Source organism: Henckelia pumila, chromosome 3, assembly GCF_033568475.1.
Source record: "Henckelia pumila isolate YLH828 chromosome 3, ASM3356847v2, whole genome shotgun sequence".
Classification (NCBI taxonomy): domain Eukaryota; kingdom Viridiplantae; phylum Streptophyta; class Magnoliopsida; order Lamiales; family Gesneriaceae; genus Henckelia; species Henckelia pumila.
Genome location: NC_133122.1, coordinates 201,548,563 through 201,574,117, shown reverse-complemented (window position 1 = coordinate 201,574,117; position 25,555 = coordinate 201,548,563). Strand labels below are relative to the sequence as shown.

The 25,555-nt window shown below is 35.2% G+C and overlaps 2 protein-coding genes across 4 annotated transcripts; one reads left to right on the top strand and one right to left on the bottom strand.

Moving 5' to 3' along the window:
* The first annotated feature begins 273 nt into the window (after positions 1-273).
* LOC140890358 (uncharacterized) lies at positions 274-3,104 on the top strand. Its single transcript, XM_073298115.1, has 5 exons — positions 274-693; positions 1,328-1,462; positions 1,608-1,676; positions 2,309-2,745; positions 2,870-3,104. Exons 1-5 carry the CDS (start codon positions 274-276, stop codon positions 2,949-2,951), a joined length of 1,143 nt encoding a protein of 380 aa, XP_073154216.1. The 3' UTR covers positions 2,952-3,104.
* A 453-nt stretch (positions 3,105-3,557) lies between these two features.
* On the bottom strand, positions 3,558-10,595 carry LOC140889071 (uncharacterized). Of its 3 annotated transcripts, XM_073296773.1 has the most exons (12): positions 10,179-10,595; positions 9,537-9,622; positions 9,222-9,301; positions 8,742-8,797; positions 8,423-8,471; positions 8,052-8,198; positions 7,558-7,653; positions 6,624-6,737; positions 5,816-5,949; positions 5,408-5,640; positions 3,865-4,638; positions 3,558-3,751 (listed from the first exon to the last, which is right to left on the bottom strand). In XM_073296773.1, exons 1-12 carry the CDS (start codon positions 10,553-10,555, stop codon positions 3,702-3,704), a joined length of 2,196 nt encoding a protein of 731 aa, XP_073152874.1. In that variant the 5' UTR covers positions 10,556-10,595; the 3' UTR covers positions 3,558-3,701. The 3 variants fall into 3 exon arrangements, with proteins under 3 accessions (XP_073152874.1, XP_073152876.1, XP_073152875.1); XM_073296775.1 differs by lacking the exon at positions 10,179-10,595 and having other exon boundaries at positions 9,222-9,362; XM_073296774.1 differs by lacking the exons at positions 6,624-6,737; positions 7,558-7,653.
* Between the last annotated feature and the right edge of the window lie 14,960 nt (positions 10,596-25,555).

Genomic DNA, 25,555 nt, shown 5'->3' with positions numbered 1-25,555 from the left:
CATGCTGATAACTCTCTGTTTTTAAGAGTTCGTGGCACTGTTTTTTTGGCTTTGTTGGTTTATGTCGATGATATCATCATAGCTACAAACAATGAGAGTGAAGCATCTGAATTGAAAGAATTAATTTCTTAATAATCGATTCAAGCTAAAGGATTTAGGACATTTGAAGTATTTTCTGGGCATCGAGCTGGTATTTCCATTTGCCAAAGAAATTATGCACTGAAATTGCTATCTGAAGCAGGATTATCGGGCTGTAAACCACGAAGCACACCCATGGATGTTAATCTTAAACTTACACAGGAAGATGGAGAATTGGTTTCTGATCCATCTTCATATAGACGAATGATTGGCAGATTGCAATATATTACTATCACTCGCCCTGATTTAGCCTTTGCTGTCAATAAACTTAGTCAATATGTTTCAGCGCCTCGAGTTTCTCATATGGAAGCAGCTTTTAATGTACTTAAGTATGTGAAGGGCACAGTTGGTAAAGGGCTGTTGTACAAATCAGATTCTGATTTGCAACTCAAATTTTTCTCAGATGCAGATTGGGGCGCTTGCATAGATACTCGTCGGTCTATTACTGGTTTCTGTGTATTTTTGGGCGAGGCTATGATATCTTGGCGAGCAAAGAAACAACAGACAATGTCCAGATCCTCTGCTGAAGCAGAGTATCGGTCCATGGCAGCAGCTGTGTGTGAAATATTATAGATTCGTTCTCTACTTGCAGATTTTGCCGTTCTACATGCTGGCCCAGCAACTCTGTTTTGTGATAGCCAAACAGCAATACATATAGCTTCGAACCCGGTCTTTCATGAGAGGACGAAACACATCGACATTGATTGCCACCTTGTCCGAGAGAAGGTCCAGGCCGGGATTGTCAAGTTGATGCACGTCTCTTCTGAATTTCAGCTAGCAGATTTGTTCACTAAACCTTTGTTACCATCACGTTTCAATTTGCTTTTGTCCAAGATGGGAATGCATAATATCCATTCCTCATCTTGAGGGGGAGTATTAGAAAATCAAAAATAGTTTGTATTGCTTACGCGTAGTCAATAGTCTAGTCAAACATATTTCTTGTATAAATAGGACCACACCTATATTGTATTTGACTCTCCAAAATATTCTTCAATAATATCAAAAGATCAGTTTCTTTCTCAATCATGGTGTTTCATCGATTTCTCTGTTAGCATGCACATGAGTTTATTAGTTCTGAGGTAGTTTGTGGATACAAAATGCTGAGTTTTGCTACTCTTTTAATTTTTCAAAGCCGAGTGAGCACAATACGTATGCTGATATAGAAGCTGCATTTAAATGTCTTCAATAGACTTATGGGGTGAAAGAAGAGGATATAATATTGTACGGACAATCTGTTGGCAGTGGACCAACTTTAGAGTTGGCATCTCGTTTGTCTAGGTTAAGAGCTGTAATCCTTCACAGTGCAATACTATCTGGACTTCGGGTGATGTATCCGGTTAAGCGTACATATTGATTTGACATTTATAAGGTAAAACATAAGTTCAGAAAAGAATTAAAAATGGCTCTTAGCTTGGTAGTATTATCAGGATGAATCTTCTGTTGATTACACTATTTTTGTTTTCATTCAGAATATTGGCAAAATTCCGGGAGTTCAGTGTCCAGTCTTGATTATTCACGCAAGTGTTTATCTCCATCAGGTTATGAAGTAGTTAATGTTGTTGCGCATCCTTTAAAGATCATGCTGACAAGGTGGCAACAACACTTTATTTGTACAATCTAGTCATTCATATACAATAGTTCCTATAATACATGATATCACATCCTGAGGCTAGCCAATTTTAACTAGATAATATGGTTTTTATAAAATGGGTATCGCCAATCATTATTTTTGTTACTGTACTCATTTTAATGACTCAATGTATTAGCCTATATTATTTGCCTTTATATGACATTGCAACATTACTAGACCATAAAGATTAATTTTTCGATGTGCATGGCCAAGACCCTTTCCTGTTTCAGAGGTGAAATTTGATATCTTAAATTATTTGCTTTATCAGCTTGAGCAGATAGCATCTCAATTTGTCCTTGCTTGGAGACGTTCTTAGTCATCAATTGTTATCCGGGCTGAGTTACATCTGAAATTTGATTTTTATGAACCTTGGATTCCAAAACTGAATTGCATCGAGTTATTACCAATTATTCCCCGACCATTTAACTGTGCCCATTATGATCTATCTTAAACTCTGTCTTATTCACTAGTACTCTAGCATCATCGTATTGGAGATTGATCCAATATTTCATGAGAAAATTTTAATTTCAATATCAATAGGGTACTGCAGATGATGTGGTTGATTGTTCCCACGGTAAACAGCTGTGGCAGCTTTGTAAAGAAAAGTATGAGCCATTATGGATTAAATGTGGCAATCATTGTGACCTGGAGCTTTACCCAGAATATATCAAGCATTTAAAGAAGTGTATATTTATATTAGCTATTGAGAAATCAGGGCATCTGAGAAATGGATCCTTGTCATCAACAGACATTGCTCGAAACAGCACAGATTGCCGACCCAGACCGAGCATAAATCAGAGAGAAAAGTCAAGGTCCAGTACAGATCATAGAGAGAAGCCTGGAGTAAGCACAGATATAAAAAAGAAATCCAGTTCCAGCGCCGACAAGAGAGAGAGAGAGAGAGATTTCGAAAGAGTGTGGGGATTATTCGAGAAAGCAAATAATAATGCAGAGAGAGCGAGGAACAGCTTTGATCGGTTGGTCTCAATTTACCAAAAATATCTTCCGCCTTCCACATTTATGATTTTCTGATTATGTTTATATCATCTTTTGGATACGGTTGTAACTTCATCCTCGATTGCTTGTATTGAATGGCGGCAGCTTTGGAGATATGATGAAATCAGCTGTCTTGTGCAATATCGACTGGCACCAAGATTTGAGGATTGAAGGGATGGTATGTTAGTTTCACCACTAATATCATCCTCTGATAGTGTCTTCTTGTTGTGCGTCGCCTTCTTTCAGTCTCATATTGATAGTGATGGAAATACCTGAGTTCCCAAACCAACAGATCATAAAGTGCTAGAATGGTCGAAGACATATCAATTGTTGATCCGCACGTGGAAATTGTAAATTATTGTTGGAAAGTGTTACTCCGTTAATTCTTAAATTATTTGATTCATTGAATCGTCCCTCACTCCCACAATAAAGAAGCTTGTTTTCCGCTGTAGAACTGCAATCCATACGCTGATATTGATCCATCTTCTTATCCTCCTATAGTGTGTTTGTGAATATTATTTGGCTCCACTTAAATTTGTGCATTTTAATTTCACTATTATTCAATTATTTTCAGCCTCCACCGTTGTGCATCATCTCAGAAGACATCAAAGAATATGGGTTTACACAAAGAACCGAGTTTCAAACAATTCCAATATTCCCAACAGCCTATTGTTAACCCACTTGCGTTAAGATTTCAGATGGAAATAAAATAAAATAAAATAAAATAAAAAAATGGTTCTGGTGGAGTGAGTGCCATTTGAACCTACAAAGTCAGACTGGAACTCGGAGGGGAGCATCTTTCATACTATTTACTCTTCATACAACTGAGTTCATACAAGGCGGTGATTGATATAACATAAAACCTATGAACGTTAGCCAAAAATACTAATCATGTACAGGAGTTCAAGTATCAGATCCGAAGCAATCCCATCAAAATTCAGTAACCAAGACGATCGTTCAGACAAGTTCGTCCATCACCCGATTGACCTGTGTGCAGAGTCGTAGCACAAAAAAACAAAGGAAACAAAACAAAAGTCAACATCCAAGTAATCTCGATAGTTATTTATATAACCTAATTCCTGAACTTACAGATTGATTACCTTCAGGGGGAACCCACGTAGAATCCGACTCAACACCCAGAAAAGATGGTCGCTCTGGACCTAGAACCCGCTGCGGCTTTCTCCCATCTTTAGTATTTTTATTCTCGAGCAAATTTTCACCAACAGGTTTTTCTTCCTCATCTAATGCCTGGTATCCTCTTGAATGCTTCAGTAACAAGGCCACTGCATCTTCTGCTTGAAGGTTAGAATCAATAGATGATTCAGAATCTTTCGCCTCATTGGCCTTCGAAATTTCAACATGTTTCCGTTTCCTTAATATCAAACCAGGGGATGCATCTTCAATTCGTGTTTCCACCTGGGAAGGATCTGGTGTGATCAGCATCGTCCCCCTATCTTTGTAGTCAACAAACTGATCCTTCCCCTGTGAATCTACTGGCACTTCTTGTACAACTTCTTGTATTTTCCTATCCACGACAGCACCAAGCCATTGTGGCTTCGTAACGGTATATGCAGGAGCAGGAGTCTCAGCTTTGTCATATACCGATTCTTCCTGCTTTTCAACAGATTTTGAAGCCAACTCAACAGTAACCTTGTCCTCCACGGTTTTATCCGATGAAGCTTCTGCTAGAAGACTTCCATTTTTGTCCGAATCAGGAATATGATTCACAATTGCTTTAGGTTTCTGTGCATTTAATTCTATCCTTCTAGCTGCTTCTCCTGTAGGATCGGCAATTTTCAACAAGTACAGAATCCTATCCAACTCTGATTGAAGAGTGGATAACTCTTTACTGATCTTTTCCTCATTGTCCAGAACTGTTGCAAAGCACACCAACAAAAATTAGCGAAGTGATTTACCGGTATAAAATCCCCCAAAAAACACTTTGGCACATTCAAAAGGTAGTGTTGGGATTGCTTGTAGGAAGCACTTTTGACCTTTTACTTCACAAAGTTTCAAATTTTGTGAAGGAAAAGTTCAAAAGTGCTTCCAAGAAGCAATCTCAAACACTACCTAAGAGTGTTAAATGTAAAGAGCAATCACACATCAGGTTTATCATCCATTCAGAGAAAATCAACATCCGGTATTTTGAGGGGTAGTTTCACTAAGGATCACTTAGATAAAGATAACCCGCCAGTTTGAAGGATAGATCAGACTTCTTGTTTGAATTTCTTCACATGAAAACTGGGATGAAGAATCTTCTTTTGATTAAAAGAATAGCCATTTTGCATTCAAACTCGTGAATATTATTTGTCCTGAAAATTTTCTAAAGGGAACTAAATTTAACCGAATGACCATAATATATTTTTTCTTCTTCAGAAGAAAACTGTTTTAACCTATTAAAACATGTAGTTGAAAGAATGAACATGAAAAGAAAGTGCTTGCCCAAACTGACACATCCACAAGTGACACAAATCCTTTGGGATGTTTTAGAGCGTGTCAGCGACAGAAATATGATGCAGTTTTAGGCATTACAACCAAATATAAACGTTCAATTTCTTCAATAATAATAATAATAAATAATCAAAATAGGAGATAAAGAGAGACCCGAGAGTAGAAATCTATGTTGGAAAAGAATTAACAGACCTAAATGAGACGAAACTGCACTCATGTATGCATCAAGTGCATCTCCAGCTTCACCAACCTCGTTTGTCTCTGTTGCTTTGTCCTTGCCTAGAAGCAACTTTCTCTTATCTTCCATCTTTTTCACTATAGCATCTTTCTTATCGAGAAGAGAATTAGCTGTTTCTACAGATTGGTCTTCACCAGTCTTACACTTTGAGGACTTCTTTGTCCGGTCGTAGAAATCATCGTCATCACTGCTTGTGAATAACACATGTATAGAGTAAATTTATAAGTCCTATTATATGACATTGAGATTGGATTTCAGAAGAGAGAAACTACAGAACAAAGACTACAAGGTGGTGCAATTTTTCGCAGACAGGTCAGATCTCACTTACTATACCAAGTTGACTAAAGAATTTGTTCATGTACCTGAAATAATCTTCTTCTTCATCTTCAGTTGTTCCTTTTCTCTTACCTTGGGACAGCCTTCCAGCCCGTGCACCCATACTTTCCCGAATACTATCATTCAAGGTTTCTTCCAAATTCTCAAGCTCTTCCATTATCTAATAAAGGTTTGTGTATTAAATTATGGAAAGTGAATTGAATTTTCAAAACATGTCATCCATAATTATAATACGTCAAAATTGCAAGGATAGAATGAATAGAAACATCTATTACTCTAAAGCATGTGATGATCATATCAATATTTTATGGACGAAAGTGTTTGGTAAAAGAAGAATTAGGATTCACAACCCAAAGGCAAAGAACACTTAAGCCTGAAAAATTGTATGTACTACTCTACTACTTTTGGTGACAGAGGAGTGATAAACGACAGCAGTGACTGTGTGACTGGATATGAAATTGACTTACAAATTTCCAACCCTCAAAGGAAAGGAGAAAACTTTCTAAGTTATCCGCTTGGGTTAAGGAATCAGAAATATCTTGATTCTTGACTCACATGTAGGTCGGATAACAGTATCTACAATAACCAGGTAAACAACCAAGCTTTCACCCGTGTTCAATCATCAATACTTAGAATGATTTTTTCTAATTTTGTTTGACTAAATAGAAATCACTTTCAAATTTTTTTTGACTAGATAGAAACCAATTTTGAAATTTGTTTGACTAAATAAACTGAATTAACTGCCCATAAACATTGTGCACCATGCAGCTAAGCCAAATGCTTAGCAATGCGGATAAATATTTCTTTTAATATGCCCACTTAATAATGTTATACCTGTGATATTCTTTGCTCATTTCGAGCAATCTGAGTTTGCTGTCCTTGAGTCAAGCCACCTTGAGAGATGTCCTTCACTCGGATAGAATTTATCTCTTTCTTCATGTGAGCAATCTACAATAGAAAAGGAAAACCATTGATGTCTGATGATATAGATTTACAATTTCTGTACCAGAAAATGTTGCCAGCTACATAACTAGAAGATAATATCCGACATAAGGGAAGAAGGGTGTACCATCCCTTTTCCAATCCCTAAAACAACAAACAAACATGAGAGGTTTATCTAAACAATTGGTGGAAGACAAATATATTCCAGGTAGGTAGTTACATGGTCACAAATATCAAAAGACAATAGAGATGTTAAGATAAAACTTGACCCTGACATTAAAATGTAAATCGATCAAGCTTTGAGCTCACAAATACCGATCTAGGAGCTTAAAACCCAAAGAATATGGGATAAATTACGGCTATTATAGATTTCAACAGTTCATCATTTTGTTCATGAGGTTCGTAAATATACAGCTTAGTACAATGGCAGTGAGAACAAAAGCACAGAAGCTGTTCTTTTTGTAATAAGCACAATTTTCCTTTTTAAAAGGTGATGTTTGGATGCAAAAGGTGTTTTAAAATGTCAGAAGCCTGAAAATTGAACTTCCAAGCTTCTGGTTTAACTTCTCCATGAATTATCTTTTTTAAAAAAACACATGTTTTGGCTCTATCCAAATCAGAAAAGTGCTTTTTGTTTATAAAAAACAATAACGCGAAGGTTAAAACATGTCTGAAAGTGATTTTAAACTTTCAATTGCCTTCAAGCGCCTAAGGTAGGTATTCAATGAAGTCACAATCAGTCAAACACAGAGAAGTAATAGATTGTGCAAAATACGCAACCGAATGCATTCATGAAAGCATCTTCTGGTGACAGAATACAACTAACCTTTTCAAGTCGCTTAACTACTTTATCTCGTGTTTTTTCTTGCTTTTCTGTTAGCTGACCCTTGTAAGTTTGCCAAGTAATCTCATCAATTTCCTCCTACATGTTAGAAAGCATATTGTAACAAGGATAAAAGAACAGGCAACACTAAATTGGTAAATTATGAGAAGGTTGAAGCATATACATAAAAAAAAATTAAAGTCACTATAAGATAATAGATTTTAAAAAAAAAATTGGACCAGTTATCATTTGAAACAAAAGCTTAGGCAGTGAGACAAGGAAAATCCAAAATTTAGCAGATTGTAGCTCTTCTCTGCCAGAGTGGAAACAAAGATGTGGTATGCTTTCGTTTTCAGGTTCCAAAGATTTTTAACATCCACAAGACAAGAAAAGAAGTAGAATAATACAGCAATGTTACTTCTGTACAAGAATAAAAAACTAGATAGCATTGCTCCTCGAACAATTTCATCCTAAGAAAAAAAACATAAACACAAAACCTCGGTTTCCTCGACAGCATCCTCACGCATGCCCCACGAAATTCCATCAGCACGAGATGCTTCCAGTCTTGCTCTTATAAGTGATGCTTCCATATCTTGCACCTCCAGCCGAAGCTTGGATTTTCTTAAACTTTTCGAGTCAGCTTCCTTTCAAACAGGACCAGACATGGAAAACAATCCCAATAGACTGGATTAATGACGAAATAAGAGAGAATAAACTGATGCTGTCATTTTAGAGCCATTTTCTCAGACAACAACGAAGAAATTGTGATTTGTATTTTCCAGAAATGTATAAATTACTTTATTAACGAGCAAATATTAGGCTACTCCGGAAATTGAAACTAAATATTATTGTAACAAAAGAATCTTACCTGTGGCATCAATACAGATGGTCCTTGAAATATGTACAACCTAGATGAGCTGCTCCAAGAAAAAATAATAATAAGAACAAAAGCTGCCAAGTTAAAATAAAATGGGAAAGATATATTGAAATAAACATGACAATTGCTCTCTTCGTGCCGAAGATCTCACAAGATTTAAAATCTATAAAATTTAAGAGAATTTCATAAAAGTAGAAGAAAAGGTGGATTCAAACATGGACACTCAAAGATTGATGCATGAAACTAAATATATTAACTAAGTCGAAAACAAACATAAATAGTTAAATACCAAGCCTGAGTGACTACTTACTGGCCAAAACGGATTACATCACCAACATGCAAATCCACGAAAACCCTCTTCTTTACCTGATAATTCAGCCAATAATGAATCATAACAAGGTAAAAAAGTAAGATTCTTATTTCAATACGACAAAAGTCAAAAAATAACTTATTTCAATAAGAAAATAAATAATGGGATGAACACAAAGATATACAGATCCATTTAATGTTTTTCGAACAGGAGGAAATTAAGTAATCAACACAAGAAAGATGCAACCGGTAAGGCCTCAGATGCCTCGGCCACCTATAGAATGTCAACTTTATGTTTAAAGAACAGCATACAGTTGCTGCTCAGTCAGTTTCATGAACAAGAAATTTGATACCTTTATAATTAATATCCCTGAACTCGGCAAGGGAAAACAGATAGATTCATATTTCATGGCCAAAATTACAATATATACATTGTTGATAACTTAAGCCACACACATGGTACTCAGGAGAAAATTTATACCTGGTTCTTGTTTATAAATGTCCCATGTGTGCTGCCAAGATCGTAGAGATATGCATCTCCACTTCTTTTGAACTGAAGAACTAGAAAAGTGAGGCATGTTTTAAAAGAAGTTGTCAGACACTTGTGAGATATATTTGGTACCTGCATCACACTCTCATATGAAATGAAAAACATAACCCATACCAAAACCCATTATATGTTTCAGGAAAAGCAAGAATGCAAAAGGAATCAAATCTTGGACTCACAGAAGAGTGAAAAAAAACATTAGAAAATAGAGGGTGAAAACAATTTAGAAAGCATAGCTAAGAACTGTACCAGCATGAAACCTAGAAATTGTAGGATGCTCGAGCACAAAATCACAAAGGTCCACACGGCCAAACATGTAAGCCCCCTTCTTATTCCTGGATGAGTATACCAGTTGTAAATGTAGTGCAATGGAACTTAATTAATAAACCTAATTATATAAAAAGTAAGTAAAAACAAATTGATCACTTTTTATTTCTAAAAATCGAGCCGTCTTTTGGATTGAGATACTCGAAGGAATTCAAACCTATATTTTAAAATCGATTTGAATTGTATAGATGAATTCAGATTCACCTATACAATTTATAAGCATGTATTAGTAATTATACCAATGCACCCTAGCTGGTTCAAATCCATTCTTAAATAAAATCACACATCCAAATACAATCTAAGTTTCTTTTTTAAGGTAGCTGGACATCTTGCATGCAACAAAAATGCACGATAAAACTTTGAAAATGCTCTCAAATAATTTCCTCGGTTAATATTTGAAGCAGAGCAGGAAAAATGTTTTCTTTAATCCAGCAACTAGCTATCTAACATTAAATTTTATTTTTTTTTTTCAAAATAACTAAAATATAGCATATAGTAACGTAAAGGGGATTGCGATAGAAAACAAGAAATAAATATCAAGACCGGAAGGTGTGAGTTACTAACACATCAAATTGATTAACGATGGCTCCATCTTTCAGAACTTCAAGATAGAAATGGTGGCAGGGGGGTCCGCTCCATTCAGGAATCGTGTACGGAACTGCTGCATTGTTTTTACTATGTTCGCCCTTCTTTTCAACGTTATCAGAAGTACTATTGTCTACATCAGTAGGAATGAAAAGTTGAGTGGAATTCTCAGAGGGATCGGTCTCCGGAGGTTCTTGATGATTTTCGTAGGATTCGGATTCCGGTTCAGATTCTGAAGTGCTGGGAGGCGGTGGGAGCAGTTTAGTGGAGTCTGTTGATTCGGAGGCTGAGGGTTCAGCCTCGGCGGCGGAAGTAGAAGGAATTCTTGGAGGCGGAGGGCCCATGGATGTGGTCATTTTGAGAGAGCGAGATTGGCCCGTCTGAAATGGGAGATTGAAGCCGATGACACATATAATTAGTTCAATTTTTTCATTAACCTTTATATCAATCAAACCATTTTAAAATCATCTAATTTTTAATATATATTTATCACCTGCATCCTACCCGATTTTAGTGCTTTTTTACAAGAAATTAAAATAAATATTCAAAATCAACAAATTGAAGCAATTTTAATTAAAAAAAACAATTAATTACAAGGAAACCTTCAAAAAACTTGTTTCTGACAATCCACGAAGATAATCAATTGACAAACGCCACAAAGTGGTTAAACTTTGATAAGTTTGATTTACTAAACAAAGCATAGCTTTGGCATAATTCTAGAAAGATTTATAATTGAAAAAAAAATCAATTTCCATAATTTTCATTCTATTGTATATTTTCAATAATGAATGTATATGTTGTATTTATAATACAAATACAAAATAATAAAAAATAAAGCAAAATAATACAAAAGATATCATCTAAAAGTTTTCTAATAGACTTATAATACTCAAAATAATAAAAAATACTCAAAATAATTAAAAAAAATACTAAAAAATTCGAAAATACAAACTACACGCCGAGTGTGGGTAAATCTCGGACTGGCGCTGGCACGCTGGAAGTAGGGCGCTGGGCGCTTCGTCTGTTCCAATTTGTGCATTATTCTTGAAAATTTCATATCTCGAGTTCTAGCCGTCGGATCAGGCTGAAATTTGAATTGTAGCTTTATATATAACATCCTAAAATACATTCTAAATGGTGAAGATCGGATTTTGATCTCTTTAGAGTTGCCAATAAATTTCAGTTCTCCACCTCGAGCTCCATGCATTCCAACTTGGCTCCCTTGCTCCTCAACTTGATTGTAATGAATCTCAATTCCTTCTAATATCGATGGAAAATTATAAGAAAAATCTTGAAACAATATGAATCTTCGATAGACTTCTAGATTCATATCAATAACTTTCCACCAGAACCTGGTACATAGATCCTTATACATCCTGGCACTGCTTGGGTGCACTGCGAATCTACTACGATGTGCCTGAGAAAAAACTTCCTCTTGAAGGGCTGAGTCATCAGGTACTACGACTCTGCCAGACAAACACAATAATCCATCTGTCTGAAAGTGAAAATCGGATGTGTTGTCTCCCTAAGCAAGTCTTGCTAATTTCTGCGTCTTCGGATAAAAAAACTGCACTTCTCGGATGTGATCAAACAAGGATGGCTCAGTTAACACTGAGAAGACTCGGATTCCCTGTTGTCCCTTCTTATGCTGAAACATAAACCCTGAAGAACAACATTATCGAATGGTGCTAGCCCTTGTACTGATACCTTTCGGCCATGTGCGTCCGCCACTGGGTTAGAAGTACCGGGATGGTACTTGATCTCACAATCATAGTGTAGTACCTACAACTCAATCTACTAAATCGCATGCATTAAATTTAATAAATATTATGATTATTATTTTTAAGTTTAATTGATTTAAATTTTTTATTTAAATTATGTGCTAATAAAATATTTTTATTATTTATTCAATGATATTATTTTACTAACTATTTAATTAATGTTTTTAATTGTTTAAGTTTATTTATCAAAATGATTTTTTATTGTGCAACTTAATTGTTTTAATATTTTAAAGGTTTAGACTTGCATATTTAAATGATTTTAATTTTAATTGTTTAGTTTATTTTTTTAAATAATTTTTAACTGTTTAGCTTATTTGTTTAAATATTTTCGAGTGTCCAACTTATTTATTTTAAATAACCTAAGTTTAGCGGTTAGTTATTTTAAATTATTTTAAATGTCTAGTTTATTAGTTTAAATCATTTTTAATTGTTCAAATCATTTTAAAGGTTTTTATTTTCGCTTGTGTATTTATTTAAATTGCTTTTAAACGTTAGTTTAGTTTGTTTAAAATTATTTTAATCGCTCTGTTTATTATTTAAAATTCTTATTTATCGCTGCGACATTAAAATATTTAAAGTATTGATTTTTTATTCTATGATAGTGTTTGAATTTCTTTAAAAGAAGTAGTGCAAAGTTTGGGTAGCACTTTTTAAAAATGTGTGACACTTTTCCCATTTTCACTAACACACTCACATTTGTATACTTACATCTATACTTACACACACCTATACACTCAAACTTAATACATAACCCTAGCCCCTAAATCACACCCAATTCTCACGCCTCACTCTCACACACACACGATTCCTATCATTTCTCTCCAACACCAACCATCGGCTTCCACCTCCTTCAAGCTCCGACCGCCGCCAACAGCTTTCCATCTCCGGCGGAGCTCTTCCATGGCGAGCTGAGCGTGCTGTTACATCTCTTTGCAGCTCGGTTTCTACATATTTTAGCTCAACATTGAATCGGCTTCATCTCCTTCTTCACCAAAGTAGCAGCCGTAGCTTCTTTCTCTTCTTCTTCTCCGGCGAGGCAACTTCATCGGCAAGCTGAGCAAGTTGTTACCTTATTTTTTTTGAGCTCGATTCCAACTCCATTTCTATCCTTTGATCGGCCGCAGCAAGCCTTTTTTCTGTTCGATTTTTCTTTCCTAGCTAGGAAAGGTTATGTGGTTCCTTACTCACCATTGTAGATTTTTATGTTGTGGGTTTTGATTGTGATTGCATTTCATTCTTTTTTTTCAAAAACTTCGTGCCCTGTTTTCGAAGAAAATGGGATCGGCCTATCTCAAGCTCTTGTTCTTCGGTTTCGGTAGCTTAGGCAAGAATATGGTTCCTTCCTTGCACATTGTAGATTAGTCATTGTGTGGCTTGCATTTTATTGAAAATTTTCGAAGTATATATGCATATATGAATGGGTTATGTTATATGTATGAATTTGAAATGCAAATGCGTGAAGACATGCTACCTTTGAAAATTTCCAGAAACTTTTATGCCCTGAGGTTTCGAAACTTTTTCAGAATTTTGCTAGCATGTTGGTTCGAAAAAAAAAAGTGGTGTTTTAATTGTGTTTTTTGGATGGTGATTGAGGAGCTACCATGGGTGTTATGTAGTTCACGTGGTAGCTTTTAAGACGGATTGAAGTTGGCTTGTAGGTTTGATTGGAGGCGTATTCAAATTTGCGGGTAAGGGGCTCGGTTTTGAGAAGGGGGTTGTGGACTGCCTTCGAGCTAGATTTAAGGTGATTCAAGGAGAGTTGTAGGTGCTGGAAATGAGGATTTAATTTTGTTCTTAGTCTTAGGATTAGAGGCTTGGAAGAGTGGAAGATTTATAGCTAAGTTTTGGATGAGTTTGAAATTTAAACTTGAGCAGAATTTCCATGGGTGTTGGGGCTGTTCAAGAATATGTGATTAAGGCGGGGTTAAAGTGAAGTTTCGTTATGGTCTCAGGTCTGGAACTTGTCTTAGATGTTGGAAATATGTCGGTTCAAGCGGGAATTAATTCGGTTAAGTCTTGGTCGAGTTCTAGATTTTTAATTGATTAGGTGCAGAGTTATTGAAGCCAAAGGGGATGCTGCCCGGAATTTGATTTTTCATAAAATGATCGCTTAGGAAATAAAATCCGAAGATGATTTCTTGACTTAGTTCTAAGTGTCATGGAGTCGTGGTTTCAAACGGAATCCTTTTTTATTATGAATCGAGCAAGTTACAAATTTTACGGGCGAACCGCTCGAATTTGTCTTAAGCGCTAAATTATGGTTTAGTTTCCCATATTTTGGTTTGTCTACTAAATCACCATCCCGATCATCCATGTGTGAGTCATATGCATGATTATCGATTAATATTTACATGTACGTCATATTTACATATGCATGCCGAGTTCCATATTCAAGAATGAAAGGAAAATTACTTTTTACGAACGAAGTGAGATGATTGTGACCATAGAAATTTACGTGTATGTGTGGGGTTGGGAGACGTTCTGGCCTACCTTACCACCTGACGTGTATGTGTGGGGCTGAGAGACGTTTTGTCCTACCTTACCAAATATTTATGTGTATGTGTGGGGTTGAGAGAAATCTTGGCCTCCCTTACCAAGTATGGGCAAGATGGGTTAGGAAATACGTGACCTCCTTGCGGCATAGTGCACTGCAGCCATTATCATGATCGAAATCACAGTCACAATCCAAGGATCTAAGTTCAAATATTTATGATTATGTTTCAGTACAGTTTATGCATATATATGGATTATGTTAGACTTAGGCATGCATATGTTTCATTCATGTTCACTTTATTCTTTTAGAAATCAATTGTTTAAGTTAGGGCACAATGTATTTTACTACAATATATTTTTAATCTGCATGTGCTTGTATTTAAATATGTAGTACTCGTTATTCCCCCAGTATTTTTGCTGAGCCTTTTAGACTCACTACACTTATTATTATCAGGTGAGGAGTATTTCATTGAGATCGAGGGGCAAGACTATCGAGTGGACTGCGATGCGGGCACGGCACATCCCTCCGACCTATGCTAGTCTTCCGCAGAAGTTTTATTTTAACACTTTAAAGTTTTTTATTTTGTTGATTGGATAAATGTTATTGTAAGGATATGTAAATATGTAATTGCTTAATCATTTGATGTTCGAAATGTCGAATCTTATCTCCGGTTCTCGTTCCTTTCTCGGACTAGTTTATTTAGTGATGTTGTTTTCATTTTAAATTTGCTGTCTGTGACAGGTGGGTCGTTACATAAATAGATAGGTCATGCCGAAATTTTTAATTTTTAATTTTTTTTAAATCCGCATTTTCTTTATTAATTAATTTAAAATAGAGGTCAGGATCATTTCAGTTGGTATCAAAGCATGGTTCTGATTTGGGTTGTGCCTACTGCCGGTTGCAAGAAACTCGAGAAGTCTCGCCTCAAAGTATGTAAGTTTTAAGGAATTTTATATGTTAGTAATACTTGGATTGATACTTTGAATGTTTTGATGTCATCTTTTTTTAAATATTTTTAAAACTGGCTGTTTAATTTGTTTAAGTGCGTAGTTTAGTGTTTATTTTCGTTTTAAAAAAAAATTCTTTTAGTAGTTTAAAGTGTACTATTTGACTATTTATTTTTATAGCATGCAAATTCAAGTTAAACGTAGTTGGTATACCAATATTCCTTCCACTTTTAAATAGTACGTGAATGTTGTTTGGGTTATTAGGTAGTGTTAATAATTTTTATGGGAATTGTAGGAGTTTGTCGAAAATATTAAACTTGCGCATTAGGAGATATTAATTGATGTGTCCTTGTTGTATTTTATTCTCTTATGGATGGGCTTTGGTCGAATACAACTAAGTGTATAGGTTTCTTGGAAATTGATAAATGTGTATTTTGGTCTGTTAAGTTTATGAATCGAACTCGTGTAAAGACCGGGGATACGAACTTGGTTTTATATTATTATGAATAGTTTGAGTTTTTCTTTTAATATTTTGGCAAATATGATTTTATGAAATAGGGAGTCGGTTATTGTTAGCCTTTCAATTATGTGAACTACTACTCCGATCGTTATTTCTTTTTTCTTTTTTTGTGCTCAAATCCGTTGCAACATATACTTTTGCATATCCGAAATTTATTTTCACATTCTTTGTTCATTTATGAATTCGTATGACATCAGTCAATGTTGTATTCAGCTACTTTGACCTTGGTTCAACTTCTTAATAAAATTTTGTTCACGTTTTATACTTCTTGAAATTTTTCTTCGGTTCAAGATGAAAAGATAAGAAAACTCTAGACTAATTTAATTAATAAAGAAAATACGGGATTTTTCGAAAATTTTTGCCATGACTCGTTTAAAACTATTAAAAAGCCAATCTGTCACAAACAGCAGTTCAAACAAATAAAATAAACACGTGATAAAATCCAAATCAGATACCCATGAATTGTAAGTAAGTTAACCCCGCTTAGACGCGGTACAACGAGTGAATAAGTTTACATGCCAAAAGACCAAAAGCAGAGAAGACTCATCCTGCGAATAACTGAAAATGCTTAAAATACTAAGATTCATTATTACAAATCCTCAGAGTTTTTGCGGAACTAAAAGTAGCGACGGTCAAGGGCCTGCACCACTAGTGGCCTCACCCTGGGGATCCTGTTCCTCGGTACCTAGAAACTCATACTCACCTGAAAACAAATAAGAGGGGTGAGTTTAAAAGACTTAGCAAGAATATTGGGGGGGGGGGGGAATAACGAGTACTATATAAATACAAGCACACACAAATTAAAAATAGGTTATGCTAAAGATATTTTGTGCCCTTAATTTAAACAAATGATTTTTAAATGAAAGGAGTGAACATGAATGAAACATATGCATGGCTAAGTCGAGCATGAGCAATGTAACTGAATAAACTCTACTGAAACATGGATATAAATGATTGAACTTATATCCTTGAATTGTGACTATAAGGTTTTCGATCATGATCATGGCTGCAGTGCATTATGCCGCAAGGAAGTTCGGATATTTCCCAACTCGTCTTGCCTTGTGGGTGGTAAGGGAAGCCAAGATTCCTCTCAACTCGTCCAAACACATAAATTTGGTAAGGGAAGCTAAGACGTCTCTTAACTCATCCAAACACATGAATATTTTGGCAAGAGAAGATAAGACGTCTCTTAACTCGTCCAAACACGTGATAAATGTAGTCACAATCATCTCACTTTTTCGTAAAAATACTTTTCTTTCATTCTTGAATATAATACTTAGCATGCATATGTAAATATGACGTACATGTAAATGTTTGATTGATAATCATGCAAATGACTCATACATGGATGACCGAGATGGTGATTTAAGGATCAAACCAAAGTATGGAAATCTAAACCATAATTTAGCACTTAAGACAAAAATCGAGTGGTTCACCCATAAAATTTTTAACTTGTTCGATTCTTATTCAAAAAGGATTCCGCTTGAAACCACGACTCCATGACACTTAGAACTAAGTATAAAAATCATCCTAGGAATTTATTTCCTAAACAACCATTTTATAAAAATTCCATTTCCGGACAGCCCCCTCCTATAACTTCAAAATTCTGCACACCTTCCTTTATATGTCTAGAACTCGACCGAATCTTAACCGAAATAATTCCCGCTTGAACCGACATAATTCCGACATCTAGGAAAAGTTCCAGACCCGAGACCATAACAAAGTTCCACTTTTAACCATGCCTTAGACATACATTACCGGACAGCCTCAACATTCTTAAAATTCTGCTCAAGATTCAAGTTCAAACTCAACCAAAACTTAGCTATACATCTTCTAATCTTCCAAGCCTCTAATCCTAGGACCAAGACCAATAATCCACCACATTTACAACACCTACAACTCATCATGCATCACCTTAAACCCAGCTCGAATGCAGCCCCTCAAAGCCCATCAAAATCGAGCCCCATATCCTCAAAATTTGGATTCACCTCAACTCCATCCCACAAGCTATCTACAAGACGTCCTAGTTGCTACCATGTGAAATACATATCATCCATGGTAGCTCTAAATCACCATCAACACAACAAACACCAAGTGTTTGAACCATACATGTATATAAATCAGAAAATTCGAATCGAGCCATAAGCCAACAAAACCTGGAAATTCGAACACAATACTTAAGGAAACATTTCTGGAAAATGTTCGAACCAACCCAATCCAAGGAATAATCTGGAAAAAAAGGAGAAAGAAAAAAAAAAAGCAATTCGAACCAACATGCTAGCAAAATTCTGGAAAGGATCTCGAAATACGCAAGGCATAGAGTTTCTGAAAAATTTCGAAGCTAGCATTCCTTCAGTGCATCCACAAACCAAACTCAAATACATTACAAACTCATCGTATACCATGGTTTCCCAAAATGAATGCAGAAAATGGGAAGTCTTGGCTAAATGGGAAAAAACATCGAGCAGGGCATATATATATCTACATACATTTCTAAAATTTCATGGTATGCAACACATAAAAATATGCTAAACTACATGGTGTAAGAAGGAAGAACCATATCCTTGCCTATCAAAAGAAAATCGAAAGAAGTAAGAGCCCGAAACCAAAAAATCGAAGCAACAGAAATGAACAACTCGAGCTGGAGGGAGCTGAAATCGAGCTCAAGAATCACGACCAGCTTTCCTAGGAATGTTTTGCCGGAGAAGAAATGAAGATTAAGGAACTAAGGGAAGAAGAATGGAAGATTGCACATGTTTTTCTCCAAGAACAGGGGAGGTCGGCGCTTTGTGTGTGTGTGTGTGCGTGTGTGTTGTGCGAGATTTGAGTGTGTGAGGACCTCGATTCTAATCATATAATCCTGAATAGTAAGATAATAGTCCATAAATAAAAGGGCCAAGACAATCAACAAAATTTTTTTTTATCAAGAATAGTGTCTCCCCGAGCGTTAGAAAAATATTCGGCTCGAGCGAGATCATCTCTGGCTCACTAAAGAAACAATTTTAAACTCGGTCTTAGACATATATCAATACTAAAAAATAATCGGGGTTTAAAATACATGCAATACAATAAATTCGACAATAAAAGCATGCTTCAAAAATTAATCGAGTTCTAAGAGTTATTCGACTTCTAAATCGACGCCTCACATCTATCATTCAATCCCGAGCTAACCATGCCGACACTGGCTAGCTCCTGCCCCACCTGTTATCAAGTACACATACAAAACAAGACAGCAGCCGGATAACTCCGGTGAGAATAAAATACCAGTAAAAGCGACGTAACATGTAATATCAAGTAAGTATATTAAAATCATAATATACATTCATATTCTTCAATGAAAATTCAAATGAAATGCATGCGTTTAAAAATCGGGATTATCAAATAAGATAATCAAAGGAATATCGGACAATCGGTTGGGATCCCGAGGTCAAGATCATGCAACTAACCCACCTACGCTCCCGCTCGGTGTGGTGCTACGCGTCTCAAACCTCTAGACTTTGGCGCAACTATAGGAGTATGCTGACACTGGGGGAACTCAACATACCAGACCACTCGATATAGCTTCCAAATGTCTAATTCGAATCTGGGCAACTCAGCCCTCTAAAAATCAAGAAATTTGGCTCAAGATGAATGCATATGAATTAAATGTAATTTAATCGAATCAAAAATAATAAATCTGTGTATTCAGACATCAATGTATCGAAGATGTCAACACATTCAACTCGTATATTCAAACTCATGAATATAATATCGAAAATCATTGAAGAAATTCAAATAAGCAATCTCATGCTTTTCAAATCGAATATATAAATCACTTACTTCAAACAATTTCATATAGACAAACTCATGTCTTTCAAATAATATCAAAAATCAATTAAATCATTCAAATTCTCATTCAATATCAAATAAACATGCAAGTATCTGATTTTAATCGGGAACTCAAGAATCTCAAACTCGCTCGAGTATTCATTCCCTTCGAAAATCAACATCAGCTCATACCTCAATTTTCCAAGTCTGGAAAAGTTCAAACCCCTAGTCTGTTGATCTCTACCTTTAAATGTCCTAGACTGGCTTCGAATCTACGTAAAATCACATAATATACAAAAGTCAACATCGGTCAACTCTAGTCAAACTTTGATCGATAAATTTGCAAACTTTATCGCGTTCTCACCGCTTCACCGTTTCGAATCTCGACTTGAAACTTGGATATTTGGATCTATCACGTCGAGACGATCAAAATTGGTTAACTCGTCGGAGGTCGCCGGAAAATCGAAGAAGACGGCGGCGACGGCGATCCAAACGTGCTCCAAAAATTATGAAATTTTCCAGATATGTAGAGCTCAACGAGACGATTCCAACCATCTAGGGGTTCGACGCCGGGCGATCGGAGAAAAACCAAGCGGCGGCGATAAACTTTTCGGGCTTCGATCTACACCGTTTCTGCACCAAAATGCTCCCATGAGCTAAGGAAATGCTCCCCAAAACTCAAAGAATCAAATTTTTTTTTTGAAAGAATAAAACTCAAAGAATCAATTAATAGCTTTAGAACCAACAAAAATGAGCTAAAATCATGAAAATCTCGGCGAAGAAGATGATGAATAATACATTCGCAAAATTTGTCTATTCATCGCGGATTTACCGGCGATCCAACCGTTGGATTTTTGATTTATTTATACCAATAGATTCTTCTTGATCTTGGCTACAATCTGACCGTTCGGATCTTTGATCGGAGCTCCGGTGAACGGCCAGAAAAATCATAAACGTGGACTGCTACAGTATCGATCGGGAATTTCGAAAATTTAGGGAAAAATCTTAACTCTGTATTTCTTTTCTGATGCTACAACGCGTGTTTTCTATTTATAGTAACCCGATATTTTCGGGTCTCGGACTAATTTATTTGATACTCAAATGGTAAAATTTAGTCCTAAATCTGATATTTTTCGGTACACACAATCCACATCTATTAATACCATTTCTGAAATTATTGACTTTTACCAGTCAATTGGACTCATAATTTTTTCCAAATTAATTACTAAGTCCAACTTAGACTCTGACCAGTCAACTCGATCAAATATTCTTCCAAATTAATTTATCTGGAATAAATAATTATTTTTATTTTAATATCTCAATAATTATTCCAAAATGCCAAATATTCCAGATCTCTAAAAATAATCAAACTCATTGATTAATTGACACGTGTATTTTGTAAATAAACTCTGTAATCTCATTAGAAATAATAATTATTTCATCAACTCAATAATTATTTTAATTGCTAATTAATTCGATAATTAATTTTTGGGGCGTTACAATTCACCGCCCTCTAAGAATTGATTTCGTCCTCGAAATCGCATGCAATTTGAGCACATCAGATAAAGATCTGAAAGAATCTGTACTCAATCTCATTGCAATAAAGAGATTCGAATATCTCTAACTCATATCTTGTTCTATCTTCCAAATGACTTATTCGATTCTTATCTAAGTCGCCATACTGAAACAACTAGAATTGACTTGTTCTAGAACTACTTCTCTTTTTGGTACGTAATCTGTATCCTTCATCGATTTTCGATCAATCACGTAGTTCAAAGTCTCATTCAATTCCATCTCATCTCGCCAAAGTACAAATGAACGAATCTTGTTCCAGAAATAAATTTTGAATCAAGACTTACAACTCTGACACATCTGTCTCGCACTTTTCTGATTCTATTCGGAATCATAATCACATCCTCTGACATCTACGACAATATTAGGTCAAATCTGACTCTACAACTGATGTATTTCTGAAACATCATTCTCAAAATGGGAAAAATTCGCAGTACTCTTCGTATATCGTTTCGAAAAGAGTAATCTCTAAACTCTTGTTAATAGTTCAAATCAGAACATTCAATCAAAGTTATGAATCTGGCCAACTAGTGCCAAACTTTAGCACTACGGCTCGTAGAATGTCCTCTCAAAAGATATGAAAAGTCTGTTCTGACTCACGGACAGTCTGAAATTAGTATACTGTACTCTGATAAGACGAGGAAAAAGAGTTTCTTGAATATTTAACTGTGACCTAAATTCAGTCATCGGATCATATCTGTATGTTAGTTGATAAGGAATCAACCAAAGATACTTCGAAAACCTCTAAGGAGTCCATAATTCAATCTTCGATCAATCAATCTCAAACTAAACTCAATCCATAAGTTTAGAATTCAGGGGAACTTATGTCAATCAGACAATTCCAAACATCTTAAACTCATATACTGAGTTAATCTCAAATAATTCGATCTTCCTCTAATGCCTTATAAGTCAATTTCGATCAATCAATCATTTTACATATCTCAAAATTCTTTATCGGAAAGTTATTTCTTCGATGTCATTTAGTAAGATCACATATTCATCTGCGAGTCACAATATGTTCTCGCAATCATGGAGCAATCACAGATCAAAATTCGAAAATTCTCATCAAATTCTTCCCAATATCAATCGAATAATCGATCAAAAAGGCAAGTTTAAATCCCAAAAATTCTCATTCGATTATAAATCGCAAACAACATCGTATTAATCTCATAAATTGGAAGAACAATATTCAGGTATTCATCTGACTGCTCTGGAACTTATTCAGTACCAGTTTCACTAATTCAAGTTTTTTCTTCTTCTTATTTGATCCATCTGATCTCAAGTGTTAGTAATTCCCGCCATCAAGTTCGAATGCTAAAACGAGATTAAACATCTCTACTAACACTGAAATTACTATCTTATTTCTAAATTCAAAATTCTACACTTAGTCCAACAATGAATTTAACCGCAAAATTCCATAAATTCCCGAAACAAGCATCACAAAATCCAAATATCAAAAGATAAATCCGATATCACTGATTCATCGGGTGAATCCTATCAATTGTTTCTAAAATATCTGAAATGTTCTTTAAAAACCCAAATTCGAATCCGAAGGGTTCGCTAAACTAATTCAATATGATCACAAATAATCTATTCAATCCACGGCCATTCTGATTCAAAATCTCACCCAAAATACCAAAAATATGTACTATCATTAAACTAAAACTTTATCTGTTTCAGTCGAACAATAAATTCTAATAGTGCTATCTATCTCTATTAGTTACGAGCTAACAAAATTACAAATACCTAAGATATTAATTAATAATCAATGAATCTCCGAGTCAGAATCAAAATGATATCAAAGAGATTCTCTCAAATCATGATCATCAATAGAATGAATTCTGGACAACAATATCTGCTAAGTGAAAACAAATCACTTGCATCTCAATACAAGGGGTGAATAAATCAAATCATGCTCGAAGAATAAGGAAAGCGAGCCAATCAATCAATATCAAATCAAGGGATCACTCATCAACATGTACGACATAATGCCCATCATCAAGACAAACCAAAATCATGGTTGCCAACATGGCCTCAATCACGAGGAATCCGCACATACTCAACGATTAGGACTCAGTCCTAAGGCATACTCGAATGTCGCAACAAATAAATCTAGATCATCAAGAAATCAGATAGTCGAAATTCACCCGAATCAATATCAATGTCCAAAATTAGAATTCAAATGTCAAAAAATATTAATTTTCGAATTCATACTCGAAGAACAATCGATACCAAAAGGTTATATTCATCGAATTCAATGTTATGCGATTTAAAGATGCATAACTACAATAAGATTCAAGTATTTTCAGATTAATCGAGGGAAGACTCAACTGTAACTGATTTCGATATTATCCCAAAAGCACTAATACCATCCTCTTATTTTATTGGAAAAAAATATTTTTCGTCGGAAATTCTCAAATTCATATCTTTCCAAAATATCAATCACAATAACTCTTCGAACCAATTCAATACTAAAAATTCGTACAAGTTCTCTTAAGATCCGATAAAACATCATTCTCGAAATAACAATATTGGATACATCAATAAAATCTCGATATCATCGATTGTGGCCTAATCAAATTCTCAAAATATTCTATCAATCTTAATTATCCCAAAAGTTTAGCACATGAGTGTTGACATTCTGAAAATTAACTAACATCTTTCAAAAGTATCACATACTTAGATCAATTCCAGATAATTCAAGATATTATCAAAATCTAATCATCTTAGATCCAAGTAATCAGATAAAATTTGTTCATTCATATATCGATCTCAATTCACTTCTACTCAATCTTTTGATATCACACACAATTTAAGCTTATCATTTCTCATAACTCGAATCATCTATTCAGAATCTCACCTGAAATCTAATTCTGATCAACAATTCGTGAACATCAAATTCTTTTCATAATTTCAATTCTCCGGAGCAAGCAATCTAATCATCACACTCAAATCTGATTTGCTAGCTTACTCAATCATATCGGCCTAACAATTATAATCTCAAATAATCACAAGCACAAATCTCGAAATATCAAAATCATCAACTCTGTTTCGATCATCCTCCTATCATCATACTCATAAATGTATTTGCACGAGCGTTCAAATTCTCATTTCGAATCAGTTCCAATCCTCTTTTCATATAATGCACGCTTAAAAAAATCAATTCACATAATCATGTAAACATATAATTCTGAATTAGTAAAGCATGCTCGCATGTAATTCAGGAAATCAAACACTGAAATCAATCACATGCGAAAGAAATAAATTAATGTGGACTCGATCTACCCCGCTCACTCACTTCTAACTCAATCCAAGAATCTTATCGCTCTGATACCACTTAATGTGAGGACCTCGATTCTAATCATATAATCTTGAATAGTAAGTTAATCGTCCATAAATAAAAGGGCCAAGACAATCAACAATTTTTTTTTTATATCAAGAACAGTGTCTCGCCCGAGCATTAGAAAAATATTCGGCTCGAGCGAGATCATCTCTGGCTCACTAAAGAAACAATTTTAAACTTGGTCTTAGACATATATCAATTCTAAAAAAATAATCGGGGTTTAAAATACATGCAATACAATAAATTCGACAATAAAAGCATGCTTCAAAAATTAACCGAGTTCTAAGAGTTATTCGACTTCTAAATCGATGCCTCACATCTATCATTCAATCCCGAGCTAACCATGTTGACTCTGACTAGTTCCTGCCCCACCTGTTGTCAAGTACACATACAAAACAAGACAGCAACCGGATAACTCCGGTGAGAATAAAATCTCAGTAAAAGCGACGTAACATGTAATATCAAGTAAGTATATTAAAATCATAATATACATTCATATTCTTCAATGAAAATGCAAATGAAATGCATGCGTTTAAAAATCGGGATTATCAAATCAGATAATCTAAGGAATATCGGACAATCGGTTGGGATCCCGAGGTCAAGATCACGCAACTAACCCACCTACACTCCCGCTCGGTGTGGTGCTACGCGTCTCAAACCTCTAGACTTTGGCGCAACTATAGGAGTATGCTGACACTGGGGGAACTCAACATACCAGACCACTCGATATAGCTCCCAAACGTCTAATTCGAATCTGGGCAACTCATCCCTCTAAAAATCAAGAAATTTGGCTCAAGATGAATGCATATGAATTAAATGCAATTTAATCGAATCGAAAATAATAAATCTGTGTATTCAGACATCAATGTATCGAAGATGTCAACACATTCAA